Source organism: Tympanuchus pallidicinctus, unplaced genomic scaffold (assembly GCF_026119805.1).
Source record: "Tympanuchus pallidicinctus isolate F22 unplaced genomic scaffold, pur_lepc_1.0 scaffold21, whole genome shotgun sequence".
Lineage (NCBI taxonomy): Eukaryota > Metazoa > Chordata > Aves > Galliformes > Phasianidae > Tympanuchus > Tympanuchus pallidicinctus.
The window spans coordinates 1,565,785-1,590,865 of NW_026294733.1; the positions used below are offsets into that span (position 1 = coordinate 1,565,785).

The following is a 25,081-nucleotide window of genomic DNA, read 5'->3' on the forward strand; positions in this document are numbered from 1 at the left end:
ACACTTTTGGCCTGTACTGTTCTCCATTTTTCTGCCGGTTTGCATAGGCTGGTGCTTTTTTTTATAGGAAACTCACCTGCCTCTCTGAGTTTGAGTCCCAGGTTGGTGACTCTTGCAGTCAGGAACTTGCCCCAGGCTCTTGCAGTGACTGAAGTTGTATCTTGTGCTCAGCATTGTGGCTGTTGCACAAGCAGAGTGGTGGTCATAGCAAGCTGTTGAGATGAGGGGACAACAGAGTGTTTGGTTGCTTCATCATCTTCTTCTTCCAATGCAGCAAGAGGTGGAGAACTTCAAGAAGGTGAATATGATCAGCAGGGAGCAGTTTGATACTCTGACCCCAGAGCCCCCCGTGGATCCAAACCAGGAGGTCCCTCCTGGCCCCCCCAGGTTCCAGCAAGGTAAGACAACGTGGACAGGAATGGGTAGGACTGAATTTGTCCCCTTTCCTCTTGGTGAGTGGTCCTCAGAGGTTCAGAAATAGCTAGAGGGAAGCAAGTAGAGCCATAGCTGTTTATCTTTCCCAGTGGGGTGTTGTTCTCCCAGCTAAACAATTTGGAGTTCCAAAAGAGGAGGCCCAAAAGTAGGAGTGTCTCCACAGAGTGAGGAAATCTGGGCAGACTTCCATGAGGCTTTCCTCTTGGACCCTTCCATCTCAGTGTCCCTTGCTGAGTATTTTAAAGGCAGTTATCCGCTGGGCCCTGCTTGCCTGTTGGTGGAATCTGATGCCCAGGCAGAGCACTAGTGAGATCTTCCCCTAGAAAGCAGATACTTTGCACGGTCCCTGAAAGTGTCTGCTTTCCTGCTGCCAGGCTTTGATTTCTCTGGTTGCAGACTGGCTTTGCAGTTGTTTGTCTCGGGAGGACTAGGATGTGTCCTAGAGATCCTAATCCAGTGGGTGCCCTTTGGCTGTAGTGATGCTCTTGTACTCAGAGATCAATTTGACCCAGCTTCGGGGGGTTTGTCTCTGCAGTACCTACAGATGCTTTGGCTAACAAGTTGTTTGGAGTACCTGAACCTTCAACCATCGCCCGATCTTTGCCTACAACTGTACCAGAATCACCCAACTACCGCAATGCCAGGACCCCCAGGACCCCTCGCACACCTCAGCTGAAGGACCCTACACAGACACCCCGGTTCTACCCAGTGGTGAAGGAGGGCAGGACGATAGATGCCAAGGTAGGACCAGGGCTGGGGTGTGGGGTGGGAGGCCGGGATTTCCCAGGTGGGATGTGGAGAGGAAGCAAACATGTCCCTGATGTACTGTGTCTCACAGACCCCACGGAAGAGGAAGACAAGGCACAGTTCAAACCCCCCAATGGAGTGCCACGTGGGCTGGGTGATGGACTCCCGGGAGCACAGACCCCGAACTGCCTCCATCAGGTACTGGAGATGGAAGAATGGGATCATGGAGGGACCCAAAAAGGAAAGAGAGCAAGTGAGGGAAGGGCAGTGTTTGACTTCATAGGGCAGGTCGCCTCTTAAGTGACTGCAGAAGGAGCTGGGACCTGTCTCATCCTAGAGGGAGCTGTGAAATTTTGCAGTTTTGAAATAACGAGATACAATTTATCTGGGAGTGTTGGTTTCCTTTCTAGTAGGATGCTCTGTAGCTCAGGTCCCAAACTTGGAGTGGATGCGCTCACAGGTGGGACAAACAAATGAGTGTTGCAGAGTGGAGCGTGACTGCACTGTGTTGTTTGTTGTCTGGTTACAAAGGAAGGGGGTTGATGAGGCTCTCTTGTGTGCAGCTCCAGCCCCTCTGAGGGAACTCCGGCCGTTGGAAGCTATGGCTGCACCCCGCAGTCCCTGCCCAAGTTTCAGCATCCTTCCCATGAGCTGCTCAAGGAGAACGGCTTCACGCAACACGTCTACCACAAGTACCGTCGGCGCTGCCTTAACGGTAGGCATGTGGGGAGGGCTTCCTCCCTCTGGGTGTGGGGCAGGGTGCTTGTGATCTGTTGTATAGGGGCATGGGGCATGGCAGCAGAGTCCACGCACAGTGGTAAATGGGGTCCTGGAGGACAAGCTTGCTGGTGGCAGATAATTCCTCATGGTCCAGAAAGTTAATGGTGTCCGATAATATATATAAAATAAGACCTTCCTCAGTGAGATCCCCTGTGTCTGGCTGGTTCCCTGGGAGAAAGCATCTGTCTTGTAACCAGCCATTCTTCCCAAACAGAGCGAAAGCGGCTGGGCATTGGTCAGTCCCAGGAGATGAACACGCTCTTCCGATTCTGGTCCTTCTTCCTACGAGATCACTTCAATAAGAAAATGTATGAGGAGTTTAAGCAACTGGCTGTGGAGGATGGGAAAGAGGGATACAGGTAAGAGAGGAAGAGCTGAATGGCCTTTTTTGAGATGGGATTGTGGGAAGGGTGTTTAGTCTTTGAAGGCTTGAAGATAAGACCGGGTCCACCCTGGATCACATCCTTTTTCTGAGATGCAGCAGGATTCTTGCCTAGGTGTTGCGTGCACCAGTGTCTGAGCACCACATACTCTTCTGTTTCCAGGTATGGTCTGGAGTGCCTTTTCCGATACTACAGCTATGGGCTGGAGAAGAAATTCCGGCCAGACATATTTAAAGACTTTCAAGAAGAGACCATCAAGGATTATGAAGCTGGTAAGTGTCTCCTTTGCCTTCACCTGAGTTTAGAAGTGATGTTGCCTGGATGAACGTGTGCTCTTGTGCCTCCTTTTGTGACCTGGGGAAGGCCATGTAATTCTGTGTCTGACAGTGACAGGCTGTGACATCCTTGAGCCCTGCTGTCCTGCAGGTAAGAAATGCTCCTGCACAGAGCAGAGCTGCTTGCTTTGCAGGAGAGGGTGGAATGAATATGGAGCTATGGGAATATGGAGCTAGATTGTGGAAAGTCACAGCTTTCCCACCACTCATTGTGGTCACCAATCCAGTCACAGAGCCTGGAGCCATTTCCCATCAAGGGTGCTGCCCTATGCTGATGTAGATTGCTTTCCTCCAGGTTCCTTGTATTTTGTCAGTGCTAACCAGTAGGACAGGTGGGCCCATGGGACAGGCAGTGAGGAAGCCCTGAGGAAAGACTTCTGACTCCTGGTTTGATTTTCTTCCCCCTCTAGGCCAGCTCTATGGGCTGGAAAAGTTCTGGGCCTTCTTAAAATATTCCAAAGCCAAAAATCTGGACATCAACAGCAAACTGCAAGAATACCTCAGCAAGTTCAAGCGCCTCGAGGACTTCCGAGTGGATGTGAGTAGAAACAGTGCCCCACCACAGTGAAGGACCCCCACAGCTGCTCCAAGGCCTTTCCAAGGGCAGAGGGTTTCAAGACAGGGTTGCTGAGCACTGTGGCCATGGGAGTCAGTGACACCTAGTGTCATAGTGCATCATTGCAGCTGGGCCAAGAACAAGCAGCCTCAGCACTTCAAAGTCTTGTGTCATCCTGAAGGATCCTGCATCGCTGAGACAGCAAAAGCTCGAAAGCCAGTCAGAGCTGAAATTTATTAAGAAGCCCTGTGTGCTTTCCTTTCCCTGGAAAGTGCAGGCCATTCTCTGTACCTTAGCTGGGCAGTGAGTGAGGCTGGATATTGCAGCATTGTGCTGGTGTTGCTGCCAGCTCAGGTACTCAGAGATCAGTTCAGGTACTGAACAGGAGCTGAGGAGCTAAGGCTTACACACCATCCTTGGAGCACAAGGATATGAGCAGAGATGAGTGAAGGTTTGGAGATGTGGCTCAGATGGATGTGATGAATGCAGATAAACCATTGAGTAGGTAGAGGAGGATATCTGTTTGAATGGAGCAGCAGAGCTGCATGCACTGCCCATGCAGACACATGCTAGGTCTTTTCTTACTTCTTGGGTCTTTCATATAATGTCTGAATCATCAATCAGACTTCCAGTTACTACTGCCTTGATATCTCTAAAGCAAAGCAATTGCTGCAGGGTTTGAATGCTGTACATCAGCTTCAGGGCGGCTCTCTGGGGAAATAGATGACTGCCTCTTCCCCTGGTGATTTGGTGGGAGAGGAGAAAAATAGGAGGAAAGGGAGCCTTAATGGCTTGAGTGGAGCTGGCCTTGTGTAGCTTTGTCTCCCAGACTCCTGGACACTGTTCCTTTCGGGAGGAAGGAGGTGCCTTAAGCACAGGGTGACAGCTTGATCTTTCTTGGAAGACTGTCAGCAATTCTGGCAGTGGTGGATTTGGAGAGGAGAGCAGCTGTCCCAGTACTGTGTGACTTGGGTAAGTATGTGTGTTCCCCGTGGGTTAGAGGGGCTGCAGTCAGGAGCCTGCAGCAGGGATGCTTTCTGATCCAGGGGAGAGAATGTGCATTTGATAGAGACTGTGCTGATACTGGGGTGCTTCTGTTGCAGCCACCCATGGGAGAGGAAGGTGGACACAAGAGATACCCAACGACGTCAGGGGGAGATGGCAGGAAGCGCTACCCATCCCAGTCTTCCAGCAAAACGGTCAGCCAGTGCCCATCCAGCCAAGCCCACGCCTCGCCCGGTCAGCCTGCACAAGAGGATGCCAAAAACCTGAGCCAGCAAGTCCCTGCTGCAGAGTCGCAGACAGTGGGGAAGTAGAGAGGATGCAGCTTCTGCTTCCCACCAGGAGACAGGATGGGTTGTGGGGGACTGGCTCAGAGAAGAGGATGAGGGGTGTGATGGGAAGGGAGTTGGACTGTGGGTGCCCAGGAATAGCCTGCTGGGAGAAACTTCAACGCACATGATTTTTTTTCTCTTGTGGCTGGAAAGCAAAGACGATTCGCATCTAAAACACCGTTTTGCTATTACAAACCTGACCAGAGCCAGACCCACCAGATCCACCCTTTGCTTTTCCTTCTCATCCCTCCCCTCCTGTGCACACGCTCGTGTCTTAGTGTATCTTCAAAAAATATTCTGGCTGGGTTGGAAAGGGGAGATTTTTTTATTATTATTATATATATATATCAAGTTTTAAATTATTGCTAGAGGTTTGTCCAGATTTACCAAAACAAGTCCGCTCTGTGCAGCCCTGGTGACTCCTTTTGTGTCCCCACCCCTTGGATCGCTGGGCAGCCCGGCCAGGAAGCTCGGAGGAGTGAGGTTCCCTCACAGGGGCCGAAGCCACAGCATTGCAGTGCTGCGGAGCCTCTGATCTCCATGACCTGGCTGACATTTCCCATCCCATGTCTGGCAGTGCTTTGACACCAACCGTCGCTAAAGGCACCCAGCCCTGTTGGTCTTCCCAGTCCGTCCTCCCCAGCGTCTTCATCTCCAACCTTCTCGCAGGTCTGGCTCTCCCTCTGCCCACTTCTTCTCCCTTCCATCACGGACAATTTGGAAATCAACCAAAGGACCTTTGCCAAGGATAGGTTTGTTGTGACTCCTTCCTGCAAGAATGGCAACTGGGAGGCTGGCAGGCACCTGGACTTGAAATCTGCGTGGATGCCGCAGCCGCCTGCCCAGGGCCCACTGCATGCAAAGACAGGACTTTGCTGAAGGAGCCTTCCTCTTCTTTTCCCTTGGAAAAATGAAACAAACAACAACGAAAAAACACAATACCCCTGAAACAACAACAACAACAAAAACTCTAGAAAGACATCTTCCTTTGCTTTCTTCCTTGGATATATTAATTGAAGAAGAAAAAAAAAAAAAAAAAAACCACAAAAATACAAAAAAAAAAAAAAAAAAAAAAAAAAAAAGTTGCCTTATGGTGGAGCTGGAATGGGGAGGCTCACTGGCCTCTGGTGCCCCAGGGCGTGCTGGGCGTTTGGCCCACACCCACAGACTCCTCCCGGCACTGCTGCCGAGCCCACCTGCCCTGCAGCCTCCTCCAACCCACAGCTCCCTGGGACGCTCCTGCAGGGAAGGCACCGATGGCAGTCATACTCCAGACTTGTGCTCACCAAGTAGTTGAAGTCCTATGTTGTGTACATACTACTGTAGCATCCTCCCTGCAACGGTGACTGTGAGCTTGTGACATCGCTCGGCCTTTTCTGGGCAGCCTGGGTTGTGCCTGGGAGGCGGGCAGCGTCTGTCGAGGCAGCTGGAGGGACTTTGGTGCTGGGAGGGCAGGCAAGGCCTCATGCAACCCGATGCTGTTGTCTGATACACAACTCCTGCTGCCGGCCAGTGAATCTTGCTCTATGTCCCAATAGGCAGTTGCCCATTGGAGGAGGGCTGTTGCCTGGGTAGCTGCACTGGGGGCTGTGACAATGTCCTGGGGGCTGTGCTGTGCAGCACCGGCTGGGCTGTGGCCAGCAAATCCTCCCCAGGTCCATATTGGTTGCATCCCTCACAAACACTTGGCTGTGTGGGGGGGCATGGTCCAGGAGTGAGATTTGTGCCCCCGGCTCAGAGCACCTCTTCAGTGAGAGCTGCTTGCCCTGCTGCTCTGCTCTGTGCCCTGGGTCAGGACCTGTGCTTTGCAGCTGGCTTGGTTGAAACTCTGGCACGCTGTCCTCATGTGCTGTGAGCATGCTGTGTTTGCATGGTGCGGAGCGGGCGCTTGGTGGGCTGTGGAAAGATGCAGCTGATTGCATTGTCCTCTGCAAAATCAAAAGCTGGTAACGAACATTTCCCTAAAGTATTTCGAAGTCAGTACAGCACTGTCTTGTAGCTGCAGGAGGGAGCCGTGTCCTTAGGCTGTGTCTGTTTGGCTGTGAGGCTTGCAGGTGGGAGTAACCAGGTGCTGAGCAGAACTCAAGGTGCTGAGATGGGCAAGGGGCTGGAGGTTGGAGTGGCTGCAGCTGCTTACTGAATCCTGGCTGATGTTGCCTTCCTGAACTGACACTGCATCAAAGTCTTGCTTTATAGGTGAGGGAGAGGTACTGGTCTACAGGGCAGCTTTGTGAACTTGGGATTGAGAGCATAGCTGAGGGTTGAGTGAAATTGGGCAGGTGCTGCTTCACTGTTTCCTCATGGTGTGATCTTGTTCTGGTCTGTCTGCTGCTATCACAACGTTCTGCAGCTTGGTACCGCTTGGAGGCTGGGTTTGGGATGTTATGTCCAGGTCCTCAACTTGCTCTGGGTTTCCCAGCATACGCAGGCTGGGCTGGCAATTAGCTTTGGTGTAACTGCAGCCTCAGCTGTTATGTCTGCATTTCTCTTCTCCTGTGAGCTGAGTCGGATCTCCTGATACAGTGCATGTGACAGGGCTTGGCCCTGCTTTGGGAAGGAAAAGCCTTGGAGCCTGGACTTGGGGTTGACCAAGGCTGTTAGAGAAGTTTTGATGGTTGCGTGCAAGTGGCAGCAGGTTTGAACGTGCTGCAAGTGGTCCTTGCTGCGTTCCCTGTGTTCCTCTCATTGGTGCGTGTTCTTTGGATGCCAATGAGCTGCTTTTGAGCAACAAACAAAACAGGAAACTAGGAGAAACAAACTCCTGCTGTGGAGATGTTCCTTGTGGAACAGACTGTGGAATTGTTTGGGTGATAGAAGAGGCAAAGAATGTCCCATAGAATTTTCCAGAACTTGAACTGATCTGAAATTATCCCTCTAATTTCTGAGGCTGAGGCTCTGTCTGGTCTTGGCACGGAAGAGTTTTCCCCTCTGAGTCAGTGCTTGGTTGCATTGGTGTGGCTGAGGGTGGCTTTTGCAGGAGGTCAGAGGAGAGATCCCAGCTGTTGCTGTGTGCTGCTGTGTGCCCTGTAGCATCTCCATGGGACAGCAGCATCTCCAGAGAGTGAAGGGAAGGTGGAAACAAACAGCCTGCTCAGCTGGTGCCTGCTGCTGGGGCAGGAGGCAGCTGCTCTGTGCTGCAGGGCAGGTGATGACATCCGCAGGTACAGCGGAACTGCTCGAGGGCTGAGCTCTGCATGGCTGTCTCGTGTCCTACAGCAGGCATGGAGACGGGGCTGCAGTGCTCCCCCTCTTGCGTGCACACCCTGCTGGTGCTGTGCAGCCATGTGCATCAGGCACTGTGCATCAGGCACTGTGCGTCAGGCGTCGCTCGTGGCTCGCTCCGCCCCAGGGAAATAGGACAGCTGTCCAGAGTGTGGTTTTGCTTGGGTTCCTCTTGTCCTCCTGCTGAGGAAGGAGTTTGGCCTTGCTTTTAGTTTGGATGCTTCATCACGATCATATACAATGATTTTTTTAAATTGTTATAACCATCTGAGCAATCAGGTGCTCTTATTCCTGTGACTGCAATGCCACTTGCTGACCCCTGCATGGCTGCAGGCACTCGCAGCAGCTCCAGACCTCTGGCAGGGGTCAGCAGTAGAGCTGGACAGTGTGTTTCAGAGGAGACTTTGTTGCTTAATATGTTCATTTGGGGGGGAGGGGGGGGAAAGGAAAAAAAGATGATGATAATAATAATAATAATAGTACTGCTGCTCCATTTGCCTGTCTGTCCCTCTCCCTGCTGCACCCCCCCATCAGCAGCTTTTTGCTGTAGCCCATGGGTTCCCTCGAGGTTTGGCAACTGCTCACATTGCTTCAGACTGGTGACTGTACTGTAACGATGATTTGTGAACCTCAGCATGCTGCCACGTGTCCACACATTCAGCGTGGTGGTGCAGAGGGGGCCTTTAGCTGTTAATGCCTTTCCAGTTATTTTATCAAAAGGAAAAGGAAAAAAAAAAGAAAAAAGAGAAAAAAAAAAAAAGAAAAAAAGAAAACTGTAAATGTAGCAAGCTGTGTTTGCAATGCTTATTTTCTCCTGTTTCCTCTGAGACTGGTTATGTCACTGTCACTGTTTAGAAATGGATGCTTGGCTCTTTTAGAGAGGGTTGCTACACTTGATGTTAAATGCCTCACTGACTCTTTTCTTTTTTTTTTTTTTTTTTTTAAAGTTTCCAATACAGGTAGAATGACTTTTTTAAACAGCAAATTTTCATCTCAGTGGCACAGAGTGGGTGCCTGGAGGGCAGCATTTCAATGAGTAGTTTACAGCTTCACTTTCTGCAGACACTTGAACATAGGACCGACGTATCTGTGACAAGCACATCCCCTCAGTGGGGAGCTCCAGAAGAGCATGGACAGACCCAGGTACCACCGCCCCTTTGCAGCACTCTGGGTCACCCAAGGCCTTTGCTGCCCTCCTGTCCCCATCTCCCAGTGGCAGTCCTGTGGGTGGGCTGGGGACGGTGACAGCTGTCATGGGAAGGGTGCTTGCAGCACTTGGTCCCCGAGCCTCCCTGGTGCAGATGTATGCCCGTAGGGAAGGCAGCCCGCCCTGCTCCCCCCTTCCTCTCCCAGCCTGATCCGCTCCTGCTGGGGTTGGAAATCCTTGGATCTCACAAACCATCGCTGAGTTGTACCCAGGGGAGGCTCTGCCTGCCTGCTCCGACTCGCTCAGGTCACGTGGGTAAGACCTCAGCCTCGGTGGCTGGGACAACAGGGCGATGGTTCGATGTGCTGGCCCTTCTCAGACTGGCTATATCCCAACCTCAGCCTTCTGTTCCCCAGACTAGAAAGTGTGTGCAACCTTCTTCAGCCGCATTTATCGTAGAGACAAACTTAAAATGACTCATCACAGACCATTTATCAGTTGGGAGGAAAATCTTGTTAATATGGCCCGCTGTACATGATCCATCTTCTGTCGATAGTACATAATCTTTGACCCATGTGCTAGGATCATCATCGCATATAAAAGGAAAAGAGACAAATGTAAAATACTTGAATGAGAGCTTGTATTATAACATTAATATTATTCAGAGTATCTGCTTTCTAGGCTGATGTGATTCATTATTCTAGTAATGCTTTAGTCCTTTGTAATTTGTGGTAATTATGCTTTTTCCTTTTTAATACAAAAAAAAAATGTATAAAAATAAAAACTTCAAAAGACAGTGCGGTTTGGGTTTTCTGTTGTGCTAACCATTGTGTTTTCCACAGAGGGCTGTAGGCTCTGCGGATGGGCTGGCTGGCGCAGGGTGGTTGGAGGATCTGGAGGACAGTGCAGGAAGAGCTGCTGCCATGAGCTGACACACGAGGCTTGCAAGTAGGAACTGATGTAGCAGGACTTGTCAGTTGGATTTCAGGCTGAAGGGACCTCCTTTCTTGTGGGGACAGTGACTGAGAGGCTTCTTGTTTCCCCCCATATAATCTTAGCTCCAAATGTCTTTACCTTTCCTGTGGGAGAAACTCTACATTTGCAGAGGTTGGTTTGTGGAGTGTTGATGAGGATGAACAGTCCTGAAATCAGACCTGCATCTTACAGAGTGGAAAAACTGCTGAAGGAAAAGCGGGCCTGTCACGTGCATGAAGGGGATGTCTGAAGCCATGTGGGCTCGATTCCTGTGTATGTAGTTACAGTGACCTTACTGGTATTGTTAGAGAATGCTGCTGGAAGAGGCCATGACATGGTCTATGAGAAGCTATAACCTTAACAGTGAAAATTCAGCAGGTCTTGAAACCACATAGCCTAGAATTCATCTTACATGCAGGCAGCTGGAACCAAGAAGTAGTGCAGTGGTTTAGAAATACCTTTCTAGAGTTGTTTTTTCATGCTTTAGGTGGAGAATAACAGGCAGTACATGAAGTCATCTCAAGTATTGTGTTTAAGTTCAGTTTTGAGATTCATTACATGTGAATAATAGCTTGTTTCACAAGTAAAATATTAGTGTAAATCATTGTCTCTTCCTCTCCTTATCCTTGGGCTCTGCAGGAGCTGCAGCCTGGAGGGTTCACCCTGCTCTCTTGGGTATATCAGGGATGCTTTTGGAGAGCGGGGTGAGGCTGAGGAGGACCCTGTGTCTCTCGTAGGCTTTGCTTTGTCTGAACACATCATCTGTTCCATGCAGATAATCCAACACTCCCAGGACTCCATAACACTGGTTGAACCTGGAAGTCAAACGGAGAATAAACATCACTGGAAGTTACTGAAGTTACCTCACCCTCCCTGTTCCCATCTCCTTTCAGAGCTCTGATAAGCCATTCACCTGATTGCTGCTGCTGTACCTGTCTGCCTCACAGCTCTGATGAACCCCTCGATCCATTGTTATCCAGGAATGGTGGCACTGAACAACTGCCTGAACCACTGCCCAGCAGCTCAGAGCTGTGGAAGCAGCTGGGCACCCACCTTGCCGTGTTCTTGAGACCAGGCTGCCCAGAGACGTGGAGCTGCTGTGCTCCCAGCACTGCAGATGCTGGCACAGCCGTTCTGCCCAGACAGCATCTGAGCCGAGCTGCAGATGAAATGGCTGTTAACGAGAACTGGGCCCACGTTTCGGGTGTTGCTTTGCACTTAGGTTGCATCAGAACTACCACATCTTCTGTTTCTGCAGAAGCAAACTGCTTGAGGAAGTGTTTGTATGAATTTAATGCGCAGCAGGGAGATGGAAACTGTTTTTCTTCTGTTTTGGTAAGTATCCCTGAACGCTGTACTGAAAGTTTGCTCTCTCTGGTGTAAAAGGGAGCTGGGAACCTTTGCCAAGGAGTGTTAACTGAGGCTGTTTGGCCAAGGCATTACCTGATCAACATCACTAACCTCAGCATATGGGAAAGATTCAGGGAGACTCCTGCTGCAGATTTATTGTGCCCTGTGATTCGCCACTGCTCTGGTTTGACTCTAGACCATACACAGTATCTTCTGAACTTCCAGGAATAGCCTTGCATGGAACTGTCTGTGTTTGTGCTGGGGAATGTCCAGGTAATAGCTGCTACTTCAGACACTCCGTGCTTTCCTCCCGTGTCATCTTAGGACGCTTGAAACACTTGGACTCGGCTGCTGTGTTTGTGCTTTAGATAAGCTCTCCAAGTCAGCTGATGGAGGGTAGATGTCAGTGAGGTGGATGGCAGTTGTGCGGGAAGGCAGCTTGGTTTGGAAACCAAAACTCTGTTTAACTGCTCTAAGACCTGACAGCATTCTGATCTGCTGTTATGTGAACTGGATAGGTTTCTCTGCTTGTATGTGAATGATGAAAATCACTTGGCTCTCAGAAAGGACCTTTGTCTGCAAGCAGTGACAGGGCACAGGAAGGAGGAGAAAGGGAAGCTGGGACGTACTTGAGGTGATGGAAGTCGTGGAATTCTGGTGATGGTAGGAAGGGCAGGTGGTAACCGCAGTGCGAAATGCTCGTTGTTACAAGAGCAAGGGAGAACCACGCTGTGATTGAAACCATGTGAGACCCCATGAGCATTGGGCCAGTCATGACAGGCAGCGTGTTGGAGAGCTGGAAAAGAGAAGTAGAACCACCTCGTTAATGGGACCACAACGAGCAGGCTGTCCTTTAGGGGCTGAACTGTTTCACCTGGGTCTATTGGTTTTGTACAAGCAGCATAAAGGGCAGACCTGAAAATACCAAAACTACATAATCATCAAAGATACAATTGTACTCTGAGCCAACTCAGGTTTACTCGCTGTGGAATACAGTCAGTGACCCAGATCCCCAAACTTGCAATAAAAGATTCTTGGGAAAGCAAGCTGTAAAAAGGTTCTAAGTCCACGTGATGTGTGGACACGTGCAGCAATGTGATGATTGCGTCCTCCCAGTGGCACGAATAGCTGTCAGTGCCCAGATCACAAGCTTACTGCACCAAAAAGTCATTCTTATAGCCAAAGTCTGTCAGAGGGAGACTCAGAGTTGCTGGAGCAGTTTGGGCCTCTTATTAACAGGAGATGGTATTTAGAAGTGGAAGCTCTGTGCTCAAGAAAACACCATTCAGACTTTTCCTTACCTACCTGAGGCCCTTGGATTTGTGCTCTCAAAGCTGGTGAGGTGCAGTGCAAACAGGCACTGCAGCACTTCTACAGCTAGGCTTCCTGGTAATGCAGCTTAGCTTCTTCTAAGAAAGAAGATTCCAAGGAAGCATTTGCTCTGCTTCCCTTACCGCTGCTCCTCATCCCATGGAAACTGCACTCCATGCAGGGAAGTGGAAGGTGAGCATGGGAGAATCCACTTACTGTGTGTTCTAATGGGTGAGCATAAATGGAGACCACGCCAATGGGGGCTGTCCATTCGTGGTGCTTCTTGTGGATGTGCTTGTACAGGAGTGGGAGATGAACGAGCCTAAGTAGAGAAAAAGAAGAAATGTAGTTTTGCACCCCATAAGAAAGGAATGCAGAGTAACATCTGCCAGAGACTTGCTTGTGTCCATCTAAAACAGATCTTAGAGCTGGGAGTGGCAGTGTAGGATCTGTGGTTTCCTCTCGTTAGCATCAGCCCTCATCCAGTGGTTTCACTGTCTGCTGGTTGATGTTAAACTTAAGTTCTGATACATCCCATAAAACCAAGTCTATGAAAGACTGATTTGCTCAGACTTGGGAGCACATTTTAGTGAAAGACTCACTTCATATTCTCCATATTCTGACTTTTCCGACTGGCAGCAATTAGAGACAGGATTTTAAGTTTCCTGGGCCCTTAGTAAGAAATGGCCTCCTGTGTTTTCTTTTACCATTGCCCAAAAGGGAAATCTCTGTATTTCTGAGAATGCTGTGCTTGCTTCTGCATGGTCTTGCAGACTTTTTCCTTCCTTGCTTCAATTTTATCTTCTACTACTGGAGTAAATGGTCAGAATGCCTGTAGTGTTGGGAGCTAGGCTATGTTTTGTAGATGCTGTTCAGGTGAAGAAGACATCAGTCTCTGAATTCTTAAGCTTTTTTTCTTTCAGGATGCTCCCGTTCTCCTCTTTTCAAATAAAATAGCTCTTTTTTTCTTCCTAAGCTGCCATTTCTGTAGTTTTTACCCATTTTTGCTCCCTGTAGTTCCTAGCAGCATTGCAGCAGCTAAGCCTCAAGCAATAAGGATGGGTTAAATACAAGACTGATGGAAGAGGGTGAACCAGGACCACTCCTGTTTCAAGAGATGGGTATAAGACTAACAGCATGGGCACAAACCAGAGTCCTGATCTGTGCTCAGCTCACCTGTGTGAATAATAGAAGAGGATTTCCTCTATTAAGGTAAAGATGCTCAGCTCCACAAGAAACCATTGGAAAGTGGGTAATTCCTTGCTGAAGGTGTTGCCCCACCATTTCATTACATAGAACATGGGCACGAGCATGGGAAGGGAGACAAAGAACTGATTAAACAGCGCGGTGTAGATGGCTTGTCGCAATTTCTGCGTGTCCACCTGCAAAAAAGAAGTCAGGATTCCGGGCTGTATCAGAAGCACAGTGGCTTTAAGCTGGAAGACAAAGAGCTTTGAGATTTGTTGGCTGCTTTCATTAGGTAGCTGTAGGATCAACTTGTTAGCAAGCAGGCTATCGAGACCTGATCAGCAGCCTAATTACAAGAACTGCCTTCCTCTGCAATAGATATACAATACTTAGCACATGAGCCTGTCTTTAGAATCAGTCTTCAAAGCTGAAAAGGGAGCTATCTGCTTGGAAGAGAAAAGCATAAGGGCTTCTTCTCCCCTTTCCTGACCTAACAGACTGCAAGAAGTATTTAGCCAGCAGAAGCAGCACACAGAAATACTTACAGGATCATTCTTGCCCAGCTGAATGCGATACCGAGTAATGAAAGTTGGCTTTCCTGTTACATCAGCCACCATAAGGATTCCATTGAAGCACCAAAAAGCAAGGCTAGGAACCAATGCAGCCCCTGTGACGTGAGGAAGAAACAGATACTTAAATACCTTGGGAGCTGTGGACAGATTAAAAAAAAGAAAAAGTAATTGTATCCAGAGGACTTCACTAGGAGCTACGTGTGCTGGGTCCCCTGCACTGTGATGCTTTAAAATAGAATGAGCAGGTTCTGAAACCCAGTTTAGATCTAGGGAATGGTGAGGAAATTAAACTGCATAAATGCCCCATAGGCTAAAATTTGCCAAAACTGTGGGCTTTTCTGGGAGAATGGGGAACTACCTCATGGTTGATGTTTAAATACATGTTGGATAAGTTTGAGTTGATCCTTGGGACCTTGCAACATCCCTGCTAAGCCTGTTCACCAGCAGTTAATCACAGATGGAGAAGGGTTGTGTACGCACTACAGCAAGCGTGAAATTCACTAATTTTACTTCAACTTTCAGAAATTAGTTCTACCGAGTCATTCATTTCTCACAGGAGCAAAGAGCATGTCTACGTAAGGAAGCCATTTCTATGCTTTCAGCAGCAGCAAAAAGATCAAATTCTTAACCTGTGTAATGGGTCTAATGAGGAACCACTCCAAAGCAGCACGGATGTGCCGTCAGCTGTAGCTGGCATGGAAGGCTACGTGTGTTCTCAGTGAGTTGAGGATGGCACACCCATGTTCCAGTTTAGATGCACTGCATGGATGGTTCTTAGCACAGCAAAGGGTTGTAAACCTGAGGAACTCACCAAAGAGGAAAAGTGACCATTCCCTTCCCTCAAACAGGTAGTAAAGCTTCAGCCATGTTGTCTGCCAAAAGTAGCCTGAAGTATCCCAGATCTTTTGCACGCACCTGTGGGAACAAATGTTCTTAGTCACTCGTCTGTTCACAGCCCGTTTATCCCCTCTACACAAAAACACTTCTCCTCAAGCCTCTTTTGTCTGAGCAATCTTACCAAGAAACAGAGTTCATTAAGGCAGTGAATATGAGCAGGGCTGAGCCAAGGACAAGGGCAGACATCTTCACAGCAGCCCAGAGCTTCTCTTCCTGTGCACAAGCAATGAGAGTTAAGTTCACGCTGCTGTGCTATACTAGAGCTTTTGTCTTTGAAACGTATGTGGTACAGGTTGTCTTATGTCAGCCTGCATTGTTTTACACTCTGAAGAACACGATAACAAAGCTGTTAAGGACCACGGAATTTTCTCTCCCTATTTTGATTGGATAGATTTATCAGTACCTGAACTGTGCTACAAAGGGCTTCTGGACAACTCAGAACACTAGGAATGGAAGAAGAGGGGTAAGGAATGCTGCTGCATCACAGCACCTCTGCCAACCCACCAGTCTGTTCTTCCTGCCAGCATGCAATGGGCTTTCCCCCTGCAGTCACGACGAACTGCTGTGCTCAGGTGATCTGGAGCTACTGTCTCAGCTCCCTTTTCAGCTTTGAAGACTGGTTCTAAAGACAGACTCGTGCTCAGAAGCTTATCCTTTCCCCCATAACAGAGGTCTAACACAGGACATTTCGTTGCCTTGTGCTGTGCCTTTCGCCCATCACAGATAGAACTCAGTTCTAGTACTGGGAGTACAGCTGGTCTGGAAGGCACCATGTGCCATCTATACAGAACAACTGCACAACAACAAGGAGTTAAAACACGCAGCTTCTTAAAAGTACAGCATTCTCTAAATCCTTGCTCTCAGTCACAGAAGTGTTATCTGCTGGTGGAATCTCCCTGCGTGCAGTGGGAGAGCACTGCGATGTTAACGTGATCCTTTAGCACAGTAAGGACTTGAACTTCACAAAGCAACAATGAGGAAATTTTCAGAGTCCTTTTGATTTTAGGAATAGGAATATTCAGAAAGCAGTATTCAATATAGTTGAACAAATATATTGAAATAGATTGAGTAAATATTTTAAAATATTTATCAAATATACGACAAATACATAATTAACGATTTGTCTTCTAGCATAGCCCCAGTTGGAATTGACTCTGGAGTTCAGAAATCTTAGTTTGAGTTTTCTCAGGTGAGTATGCATTATATTTATTGGCAGGATGACTAAAAAACAAATGCAATTCAAAACTATATATAGTGTAATAACCAGGTAGTGCCTTGTGTGTAACTCTGTCCTTCCTGTTTTTATTGGTATGTTGTGCTGTAAAAACAGACCAGAGTAAAAATAGCATGATTCATAGCTGTTGTCCTGGTCCTCTCCCAGCAGAGAGGACAAACAAGAGAGGCAGCTCAGGAGTAGCTGTTGAATGCAGGTGTGTTTTGGGTATTGCAATACGGAGGAACCCTCTCAACACAGCTCTCAGCATTAGGAGCTCTTTTGGGTTCTGTATCAGCTACAGAATATTAAACATTGCCCAGAACTTGTCAGCAATGTTTATCTGTCCCAGGACAGAACTTTGCTCGTTAGCAATGAAACTTTCCTCACTGAAACAAACATTTGTTCCTATCATCTCAGTTTTTGTCAAGCTGGCAACTGAGGAGAAAGTCATTTCCTGGACTCCTGCCCTACAGCTTCGTGGCAGTGAGCCCTACAGGCCTACTCTAAAAGCAATACAATCATTTGCCAGCATTATCAGTGGGTGACTCCACCAGGAATGCAAGGCTGGCAAAAGCCACCTGTCCCAGCTCCACACAGTACGTGCTGGGTTCGGGGCTGGACATTTGCTCTCACAGGTCACACGCTTCCAGTTGTATCCATGCTGTCCATGTTACAGTAATGTATGCTGATAGTGGATAAGGATTTCTGAATCTTTAAAGCCTGAAGCACCATCTGGGTATTCTTCAGGGGAAAAAAAAAGTATAAAAAGCCATAAAATACTTTGAGTCTTTTAACAGAACTCTATCCTACAAATCCTTCTTTCTCCTGCGATGACAGACACACCAAAGAAAAGCTCCCAAGTCTTAGAGGGTTGGAATTCTTAGTTAGACCAAATGACATTTGATTCTTGAGTGTCCTCCAGCTGAAGATCTCAAAGATTCACAAAAATGAATGACTCCTGATCCACCTGCTTTGAGGCAGGACGGGGAGCAGCCAAAGTTCAGCACTTCAGCTATTTTCAAAGCTTTCTGATAGAAACTGTTTTGTTTGGAGGCTGTGCTTTTACCACACGCAAGGAAGTGATTACATGAATGAATCCCATGCCCTATAATTACATGAGCTGCGGGGACAGAGAAGTTCACATTAAAAAAAAATCTTGTTCATCAAGTCCAAGTGCTAACACCCTGTTTCTCTTCATGCAAGCAACACCTCCAGAGAGGTTTCCAAACTCTGACCCACTGATCAAAGGCCTTGTACAATTTGCTAAATAGCTGGAGTGCCAATTGGAGTTCCTACCTGCAAGGTAAAGAGACTGGGGCACACCAGCTGGGAACCAGGCTGTTCAGCAGCACCACTTTTGGCACTGGGCACAGTCAGGTGGCACAGTTTCTGGCTATGTGGAATATTATGGTATCTTGCCATGCAAGCAACAATAAGAGGCTTTTCACCACTCAGCGCTACAGCTGTGGTTCACTGGGAGGAAAAAATGCTGGGAAAATGATGAGTGATGACCTCCTAATTGTGCTGAAGTGGTCAGAGTTGATGAGTGTGTTGCTGCTCTCAGAAGGTTATTCAGCTCATCCAGCTTTCCAAGGCACCTGCTCAACACTTCCTTTAAAAGATGGACTTTGAGTCTTTACCTGCTCCTGATGTGCAGCCATGGTGGAATACCCAGAGTCTCTCTTCATCTGAAATAAGAAGTGAGCTGAGTGAGCTTTGTACAGCTGCAGGGTGGAAGAATGCACCACTAACAACAGCAAATCACTTCATCTGCAAGTTTAGTTGCAAAACTGAGGTATTTACTCTCTGTGCCCTGTCCATCCTTCATTATTGTACAAGAAAAAAAACTTCTACAGAAAGCCTTACAAAAGTTCCCTTATTTCCTGAGGTGAGTTAAGTGTTTTACCATAATGCTGATGGGGATGTAAGGGTAGCAAACTAAAATGGAAGAACAGCCCAAACCAAAGCTGGTGTGCTGCAGTACAGCTCTCTCCCTCGATCTGTCCCAGAAACACACTGCATTCTGTAGGAACTGCCCTGCAAAGGCTGACAAGCAAACGATGACACGAGACGACTGCTCTACTATAAGGCAGGAATGCTGCTAAACTGACATCGATGAAAACCAAAAAACCTGACTACTACAATGTGAGCTTGTGCCATGAAGTATTAATGCAGCAGAACACCGTGCAGCCCTCACCCACGTGGCAGAGGAACTGGAAGATACAGCCCCAGAGCATGGTGAGAAAATCATCACTGCTTTAAGTCCAGCCGTGGTTGATAATGACCGAAATAGCTGTCAGTTTCAGGATTAAAACCTGAAGGGCAGGTGGCTGCCTCACGATAGACCTCCTTGCGTTTGGCTCCGACTGGACTGTTGATTGTCACCTCTGAATTTAGCAGAGAAAAAAAGGAAAGCATCGAGCACAAGGTTGAAGGAGCTGCTGGGTCTGAACTGCTCTCCTTGGCCACAGAAAGGTCAGTTTCAGGAGGTGTGCTGTGCCTGCCATAGGGATTATTGCGTAGCTGTTTTCATATTGCTGCACTCTTATCATAAACTGTAATTAGCGAAAGCTAAGAGAACATTCCATAAGGTTTTCTTGGTTTCACACAGACATTAAGAAAAAAGCACGTGAATTCTAATAACAGGAATTACAGATTTACTGAGCATGGCACAATTCGAGCTGTTTTGCTCTTCATACTTGGAACAATAATGAAGCACAGACAAACTATGTTACCTAAGGTAACAAAGGAGTGTACAAAGAAGACTCCAAGGCACCTGTATAAGGTACAAACAGTTAGAAAATGGCTAATTAGAGAGATGATGTTTCGTTACCTTTGTGATGATAGCAAGCGTCTTGGGAGTATTCTTCTTGCCGTGTTTCAGAAAGGAGGAATTCACTGCCAAAAAGAAACCATCATGTTATCCAGGAGACTGGACTTTCTGAGTACAGCCTCACAAATGTGACTCTGTCTATTCAAGTGTTTCCAGCTCTGTTTCCCTACAAGAGATTAGTCTGCAGATCAATGGGCAGCAGAGAGAAAAACTGGACTCCTTCCTCCTACTTGTATCCCTGCTCGCTCAAGGACAGAAAAAGATGAGGCCAGTCCACCAAACTACTGAAGTGAAACAGTTCTGGGAAGAAAAAAGAAAAAAGACAAAAAGACAAGAAGACAAGAAGAGATCTGACATGGAAGCACAAGCCCTAACTCCCAACCCTGTATTTCAACACTGGAGTTGTAAATATTCCAGTGGGAAGATGAGAAGAAAGCTCCTCACTATGAGATTTTGTGAGCTAACAGAACTACTCTATGAGAACTTCTGATTTTTTTCCCCCTCTGCGTCAAATTTGCCAACCAGAACTTCACTGGTAAAATATAATGGGACTACAATACACCTGATGGAGAGCACTATATCCTAGGAGTTACAATAACAAATAACATGCTGGTCTGGAGAGAACATCATAAATAACTTGCCATGGGACAAACTGATCTTATCTTCATTGCAAAGACATCCTGATCTTGATGAAGGAGTTTATGTTATGCAATACACAGTGTGCTCTCATCTTGTCACACAGGTCCTCTGCAGGAGTGCTGATTATCTCTATGAAAACACCTCTAAGGTTGAAACACATCAAATGAATAAATGAATAACCCATTCATTCATGGTGCTTTGAGCCATTCCAGTCCCTGTTCCAACACTTTCCTTACTCTTTAAGGATGTTTTACTTCACTACATAAAATAACAACCCAATTTCACTTGGAAGAGACTTTGTCCAACATCTTGCTCAGTACAAAACCAACTACAAAGTTAGATCAGGTTGCTGAGAGCCTTGGGCTGAGCTCTGAGCATCCACACGGAGGGAGACTCCACAGCTTCTGTGTGAAATCTGTTCTGGTGTTGGACTACCTCTCCTGTATTTTTTTCCTAATATCTAGTCAGAATGCCCCTTGTAACTCATGTCCCTTGTCCTTTTGTTGTATGCCTTGCTAACTTCTCTACAACCACCCAGCAGAGACAGAAAACAGCACAATGAAATCATTCTGCTGTGACAGGACAGTAAATAGTGCTGGCCATAGTGACTGTGGTAAGAGATTACTGCACTCCGAGACGATCTTGTAACAGACAGCACTGGATATGAGAGGTGCAGATGTCTCAGTTACCATCAGCAGCTCCGTATTGCACGCAAAAGGCACAGTGGAGAATGCACCTCTGCTTGGAGTTGCTGGGAAGAGAAAGCCATTGCTTGGCTGAGCCCCACTTTCTGTGGGTCTGTAAATAAGTTTCTATTCCTCCTATTTTTTTAAATAATCACGGGATTATTTTATCCCAGGAGCCATTCTTGAGCAAAACCTTCCGTTTTGAAACAGCACTGGCATTTCTGCTTACCCTCCCTCTCCCCAAAATCTCAATATTCTACCTTTATTGACAGAAACACTTCATGCTATTTCCACTAAAACAAGATACATTTTGATGGATTGTGTTTTCCCCCATTGCTCTCTTTATGCCTGAAAGATATGATTATCTTTTCTGATTCAGAATGCACCAGGTACTTAACAGCAGCATTCATGTAACCATGGCTATTTGAGCAAACAAAAGGTCCTTCCAACTGCTTAGCACTGATCTCTTTTGGCATGTTATACAGCCCTGAAGCAATCAGTGAAGACCTCAGCTGTCTGCAGCTATTTGCAAGCATTAGACAGAACCGGTGCTGTTTAAAATAGAAGTTCCTTTGAGGTTATCTCTGACTCGTTAACACAAAGTTTGATCCAAACGAAACTGTAAATCAATGCTTTTCTGGCTTTAGGCAGTAAAGAATTCCAACACAAACTATTTCTTTTATTTCCACGTACTTCATCATTTCTCCAACAACTAAGTATGAGCTCTGCTTCATCTTTTACATTTCAGCTATCAGAAAGCACTAGCTTGTCCAGGCCATGTTCTAAAATGCTTAACATCAACAGAAAAGAAAAACAACCAAACAAACTGTTCGAAAACTTTGATAAAAAAGACATTTTTTTGTATTAAAAATTTACATTATTATTATTATTATTTATGCCCCCTTACATTTCTTGTTGCCCAGACAGTCCCATGCTGAGAATGCACCAGTGCCCACTTCCCCTTGTACTGCACCCAGTACTGTGCTCCTGCTGCTGGCAGGAATAACTGGAGATGTCTGCAGTGATGGACTGGCTGCCAGTCCAGCTGCTTGGGACTCCTTTTTCCCTCTTGCTTGAATCTTCTATTTTATTACTTCGCTGGAATCAACCTTTACAGTGCACGGCCAGTGTGGCAACCACCTTGTCTTCCACTTCTCTGCAAAAGTACAAAACCTATAAAAGAAAATGTAAGGACAACCTACCTGCTCTCCACAAAAGCTGCACATCAGCCACACTGTACAGTCAGATACGGGACTAGATGTTGTGTCTGGTGGGTCTCCTATCGTGCCAAGCTCTGCATAGCTCAGAAGGCAATTACAGTTCCTAGAAAAGCTTACAATTGTATTTTAAACACACACATGGCAGTGCCTTTTAGTTATTTCTTCAGTTTCAATCAGGTATTTTCAAGCCACAGTACCTTTGAGCTCAGTCTCTTTGCTCACCTCCCGCTGGCTGTAGCCTAGGAGAGGTCCTTTGTTTCTGCTCAGAGCACAACTCCTCACCTTTCACTACTGCTGCGGAAACTTTATGAGGGTTTAGGCACCGGGGTGTTTCCAGGCAGGAGTTGGCTGTCCCCTCCCAGACGAGTCATGTGAAGTCAGCACCGTGTCACTGTTAGTGCTGGCACTGCTCCCTGTGTGTGTGCGCATGCTGTCGCTCAGTCCAGCGCTCAGAATACAGCTCTGCAGGTAAGAGTTTTTCATCAAGAGTGTATTGAGAATAAAAAAGACAGCTCTACCTTAAAGATAAGTCGTTTCTACTAGGCATGAACTCATGTTTTCAGCACAAAGTAGCTGATGCCAATGCAACTGAATGGGTCAAAGGTGTAGTTGTTAAACACATGTAAGTTACAGGGGTGTTTGGCAAAGCCCAGCAGTCCCTCTTTCATCATCTCTCACTAAATCTATAAACTGCAACAGCTGTCGCTACATCAAACAGTTACGGGTATTGATTCTATCTGTGAGGATGAAATGCAAATAGGTTAGAATGTGGTTGGGCTCAGTTGTATTTAAATATGCTTACCAACCATGAAGTCTGTAATTACAGTATTGCAAGATGTAAGGTGCTGGAGTGTTGTCTTTATTATGCAGATGTGGCCCCGATCTGTACTACTTGCCCAATATACAGTGTCCTATTGTAAACTAAGCTCAGAGAAATGAGGGTGTTACTTCACATAACTTACCGTGTTTATTTTTTCCATGCGAGGAAAATTGAGGACCACTTCCTCTCACAGTTAGCACCATTCAGCCCCTCATGAGTGAAGCTGTTTTGTAAGCAGAATTTCAAGCTAGCAGTAGTGAGAATTGCAGTGATCTGCAAGCACGAGTAATGGTGGTGCCTTGTTGTCCCTGTCTGATTTTTTTGTACCTACCATTATATTTTTATCAAGCAACCTTTTCTGGAAGGAATATTCCTAACTCCCCTCCCAGCCTCGTGCCATTTCATCTCTGTTCCTGTTGCTTCATTTCCATATTTGAGACTGCTACTGTTTCCACTGACACTTTCTCTTGACTAACGCGAAGTATTTCCTACTGAGGAAAGAGTTTTTAATTCTCAGCTGTTGCTGCTAATTGTTATTTATCATGGACTTAATATGGAGCAACGTGATTCCTCCGAGCTATTTGGGTACGTGCAAAGGAGGAAGTGGAAACTGGCATTTCAAGAGAATAAAGGTTGTCCAGCATGTTATTTGGACTTGGTCTCACTCTGGTAGCACTGTTAATCTAATATGCTAAAGTAGGTGATAAGAGTGAACTGCACGGATGTCAGTGTTTCTTTTTAACCTCTGTCCAATCGAGATATGGGTTCTATCTGAAGGATTTACAGCCTCTAAGATTAGTTTAAAGGATGTCTTCGTTTGCTTTCTACCACAGTTCGGGTCACGGGACAGCACTGAACACACAGCTGTTCGCTGGCCAGGCTGTGCCCTGAGCTGCACGTTCACCAAAACCACTCCAGTGTGAGACAAAGGCTCAGCTCTGAGCAACGCAAGAATGGGATTTGCTCTTTGCTAGAGGTGACAGAGACCTTTCTGCAAATGCAGCACGTGGCATAAATTACAGCAGCAACCACAGACCCGAGCTGAGCATGCAAAACGCCAACTATCGACCGTGGAGATAAACGGCGAATCAAAATAAACTTCAGAATGCTGACAGCTCCAAGGTTAATCGATAAGAGAGGAGCCTTTAGCAAAGCAGCACTGTCAGAGCTTTTTCTGCTGAGGTATGAGGACTAAAGCTGAGGTGCTGAACAGTGCCTGATGTGTAAGAGCTGCCAAGGTGTTTTCCTGGGTACTTTTATGGAACTGGTGAGCAGGCAGCTGAGGGCACGTGGGGAAATGAACCCAAAGGTGCACAGACAACCGCTCCGAAGCAGCAGCAGAAATGCGGAATAACAGCCGTGAGCAGACAGACAGCGGCTCCTGAGCACGAACAATCAGCACATCCCGGACACCCGAGCGTGCAGCACGCCGCAATAACAGCAGTAACAGCACGCTGCATTACAGCAATAGCAGAACGCTGCAATAACAGCAGTAACAGCACGCTGTATTAACAGCATGCTGCATTACAGCAATAGCAGCACGCTGCAATAACAGCAGTAACAGCACGCTGTATTAACAGCACGCTGCCTTACAGCAATAGCAGCACGCTGCAATAACAGCACGCCACGTAACAGCACGCGCCGCCACGTCACGCACCTCGCGCCGCGAGCCCACAGCCGGGCGGGGCGCGCGACAAGGACACGGCTTTGCGCATGCGCGCCGCGGGCAGAACCCCGCGTGGCGCTCCGCCTTCCCCGCCCCCTCCGTTTCCGTCCCCTCCTCGGGAGCGCGCGCCAGGCGCGAGCCGCAACGTACCGCACCGCGCGCCGCTGCGGCTTTGCCATAACTCTCGCGAGAGCCGGGCACAAACCCGGAAATCCCGCCTCAGCCGGAGGCGTCATCGCGCCTGCGCGGAGGCGAGAGGCCCGGCCCCAGCTTCCGGGCAGGTAGCGCTTGGGGGAGGGGAAAGCGATGGGGAGCGGCGGAGCGGACGAGCGGTGGGGGACGGGCGGGGCTCGGGAGGCCCGCGGGAGGCGGCGCGGCTGGGCTCGGCGGGCTCTAGCAGGTGCGGGGCCCCTCGCGGCGCAGGGCGGCGGTGGCTGGTGGGCCTCAGCCCTGAGGCAGCGCGGCTCGTGGGGGCGCGCGCGGCGCGCGGGCTGCGGGGCCAGGCGCGCTCCCGCCGGGGCCGGCGCGGCTCCGGGGCGCTGTTCGTTGCCGGCTGCCTCGGGGCGGCCGTTGGCGGAGGCCGCCGAGCCCCGCGGAAGTGGGGCTGCGGTGATGCCGCGGAGGCGCGCCGTACCGTGCTGGCTCGTTCCTTTTTGTAGCTCTTTCTTCACGCCCTTCCGTCTGTTCGCTGCAGCACGCTGATTAGATCGCGCGGCTTGCGGCTGTACGCTGCCATCTGAAGGCGAGGGGAGCTGGCTGTGCCCTGGGC

At 48.1% G+C, this 25,081-nt stretch overlaps 2 protein-coding genes and 1 long non-coding RNA gene across 13 annotated transcripts in view; 2 read left to right on the forward strand and 1 right to left on the reverse strand.

Annotated features, from left to right (window-relative positions):
• The window catches only part of LARP1 (La ribonucleoprotein 1, translational regulator), a 40,233-nt gene extending 34,613 nt beyond the window's left edge, over positions 1-5,620 (forward strand). For all 4 annotated transcript variants that reach the window (XM_052684639.1, XM_052684638.1, XM_052684641.1 and 1 more), the window contains 8 exons: positions 275-398; positions 971-1,176; positions 1,274-1,380; positions 1,746-1,897; positions 2,177-2,321; positions 2,508-2,617; positions 3,091-3,218; positions 4,340-5,620. In XM_052684639.1, coding sequence (XP_052540599.1) covers positions 275-398; positions 971-1,176; positions 1,274-1,380; positions 1,746-1,897; positions 2,177-2,321; positions 2,508-2,617; positions 3,091-3,218; positions 4,340-4,552 — 1,185 coding nt within the window. In that variant the 3' untranslated portion in view covers positions 4,553-5,620. The remainder of the gene's footprint in view (positions 1-274; positions 399-970; positions 1,177-1,273; positions 1,381-1,745; positions 1,898-2,176; positions 2,322-2,507; positions 2,618-3,090; positions 3,219-4,339) is intronic.
• Positions 5,621-10,182: 4,562 nt separating this feature from the next.
• Positions 10,183-24,074, reverse strand: FAXDC2 (fatty acid hydroxylase domain containing 2). Of its 8 annotated transcripts, none has more exons than XM_052684667.1 (12): positions 22,109-24,074; positions 21,809-21,929; positions 21,300-21,396; positions 19,282-19,346; positions 18,089-18,136; positions 15,354-15,445; positions 15,147-15,250; positions 14,309-14,430; positions 13,752-13,957; positions 12,792-12,897; positions 11,894-12,060; positions 10,183-10,729 (listed from the first exon to the last, which is right to left on the reverse strand). In XM_052684667.1, coding segments are annotated over exons 3-12 (1,068 nt in total). In that variant the 5' UTR covers positions 21,301-21,396; positions 21,809-21,929; positions 22,109-24,074; the 3' UTR covers positions 10,183-10,572. The 8 variants fall into 8 exon arrangements, with proteins under 8 accessions (XP_052540627.1, XP_052540626.1, XP_052540625.1 ...); XM_052684666.1 differs by having other exon boundaries at positions 21,809-21,938; XM_052684665.1 differs by having other exon boundaries at positions 22,049-24,074.
• LOC128081457 (uncharacterized) lies at positions 13,130-19,716 on the forward strand. The gene is made up of 3 exons (XR_008207195.1): positions 13,130-13,787; positions 16,364-16,421; positions 17,652-19,716. It is a non-coding gene; the product is annotated as an uncharacterized LOC128081457 (long non-coding RNA).
• Positions 24,075-25,081: the final 1,007 nt, after the last annotated feature.

Excerpts from the sequence above, each read along its gene's own strand:
- FAXDC2 (XM_052684667.1), bottom strand. Across the intron at positions 15,251-15,353 it reads TTAATGAACTCTGTTTCTTG|GTGCGTGCAAAAGATCTGGG; the intron begins GTAAGATTGCTC and ends TTGTTCCCACAG. Across the intron at positions 12,061-12,791 it reads CTCACCCATTAGAACACACA|CTCTCCAACACGCTGCCTGT; the intron begins GTAAGTGGATTC and ends TCTCTTTTCCAG.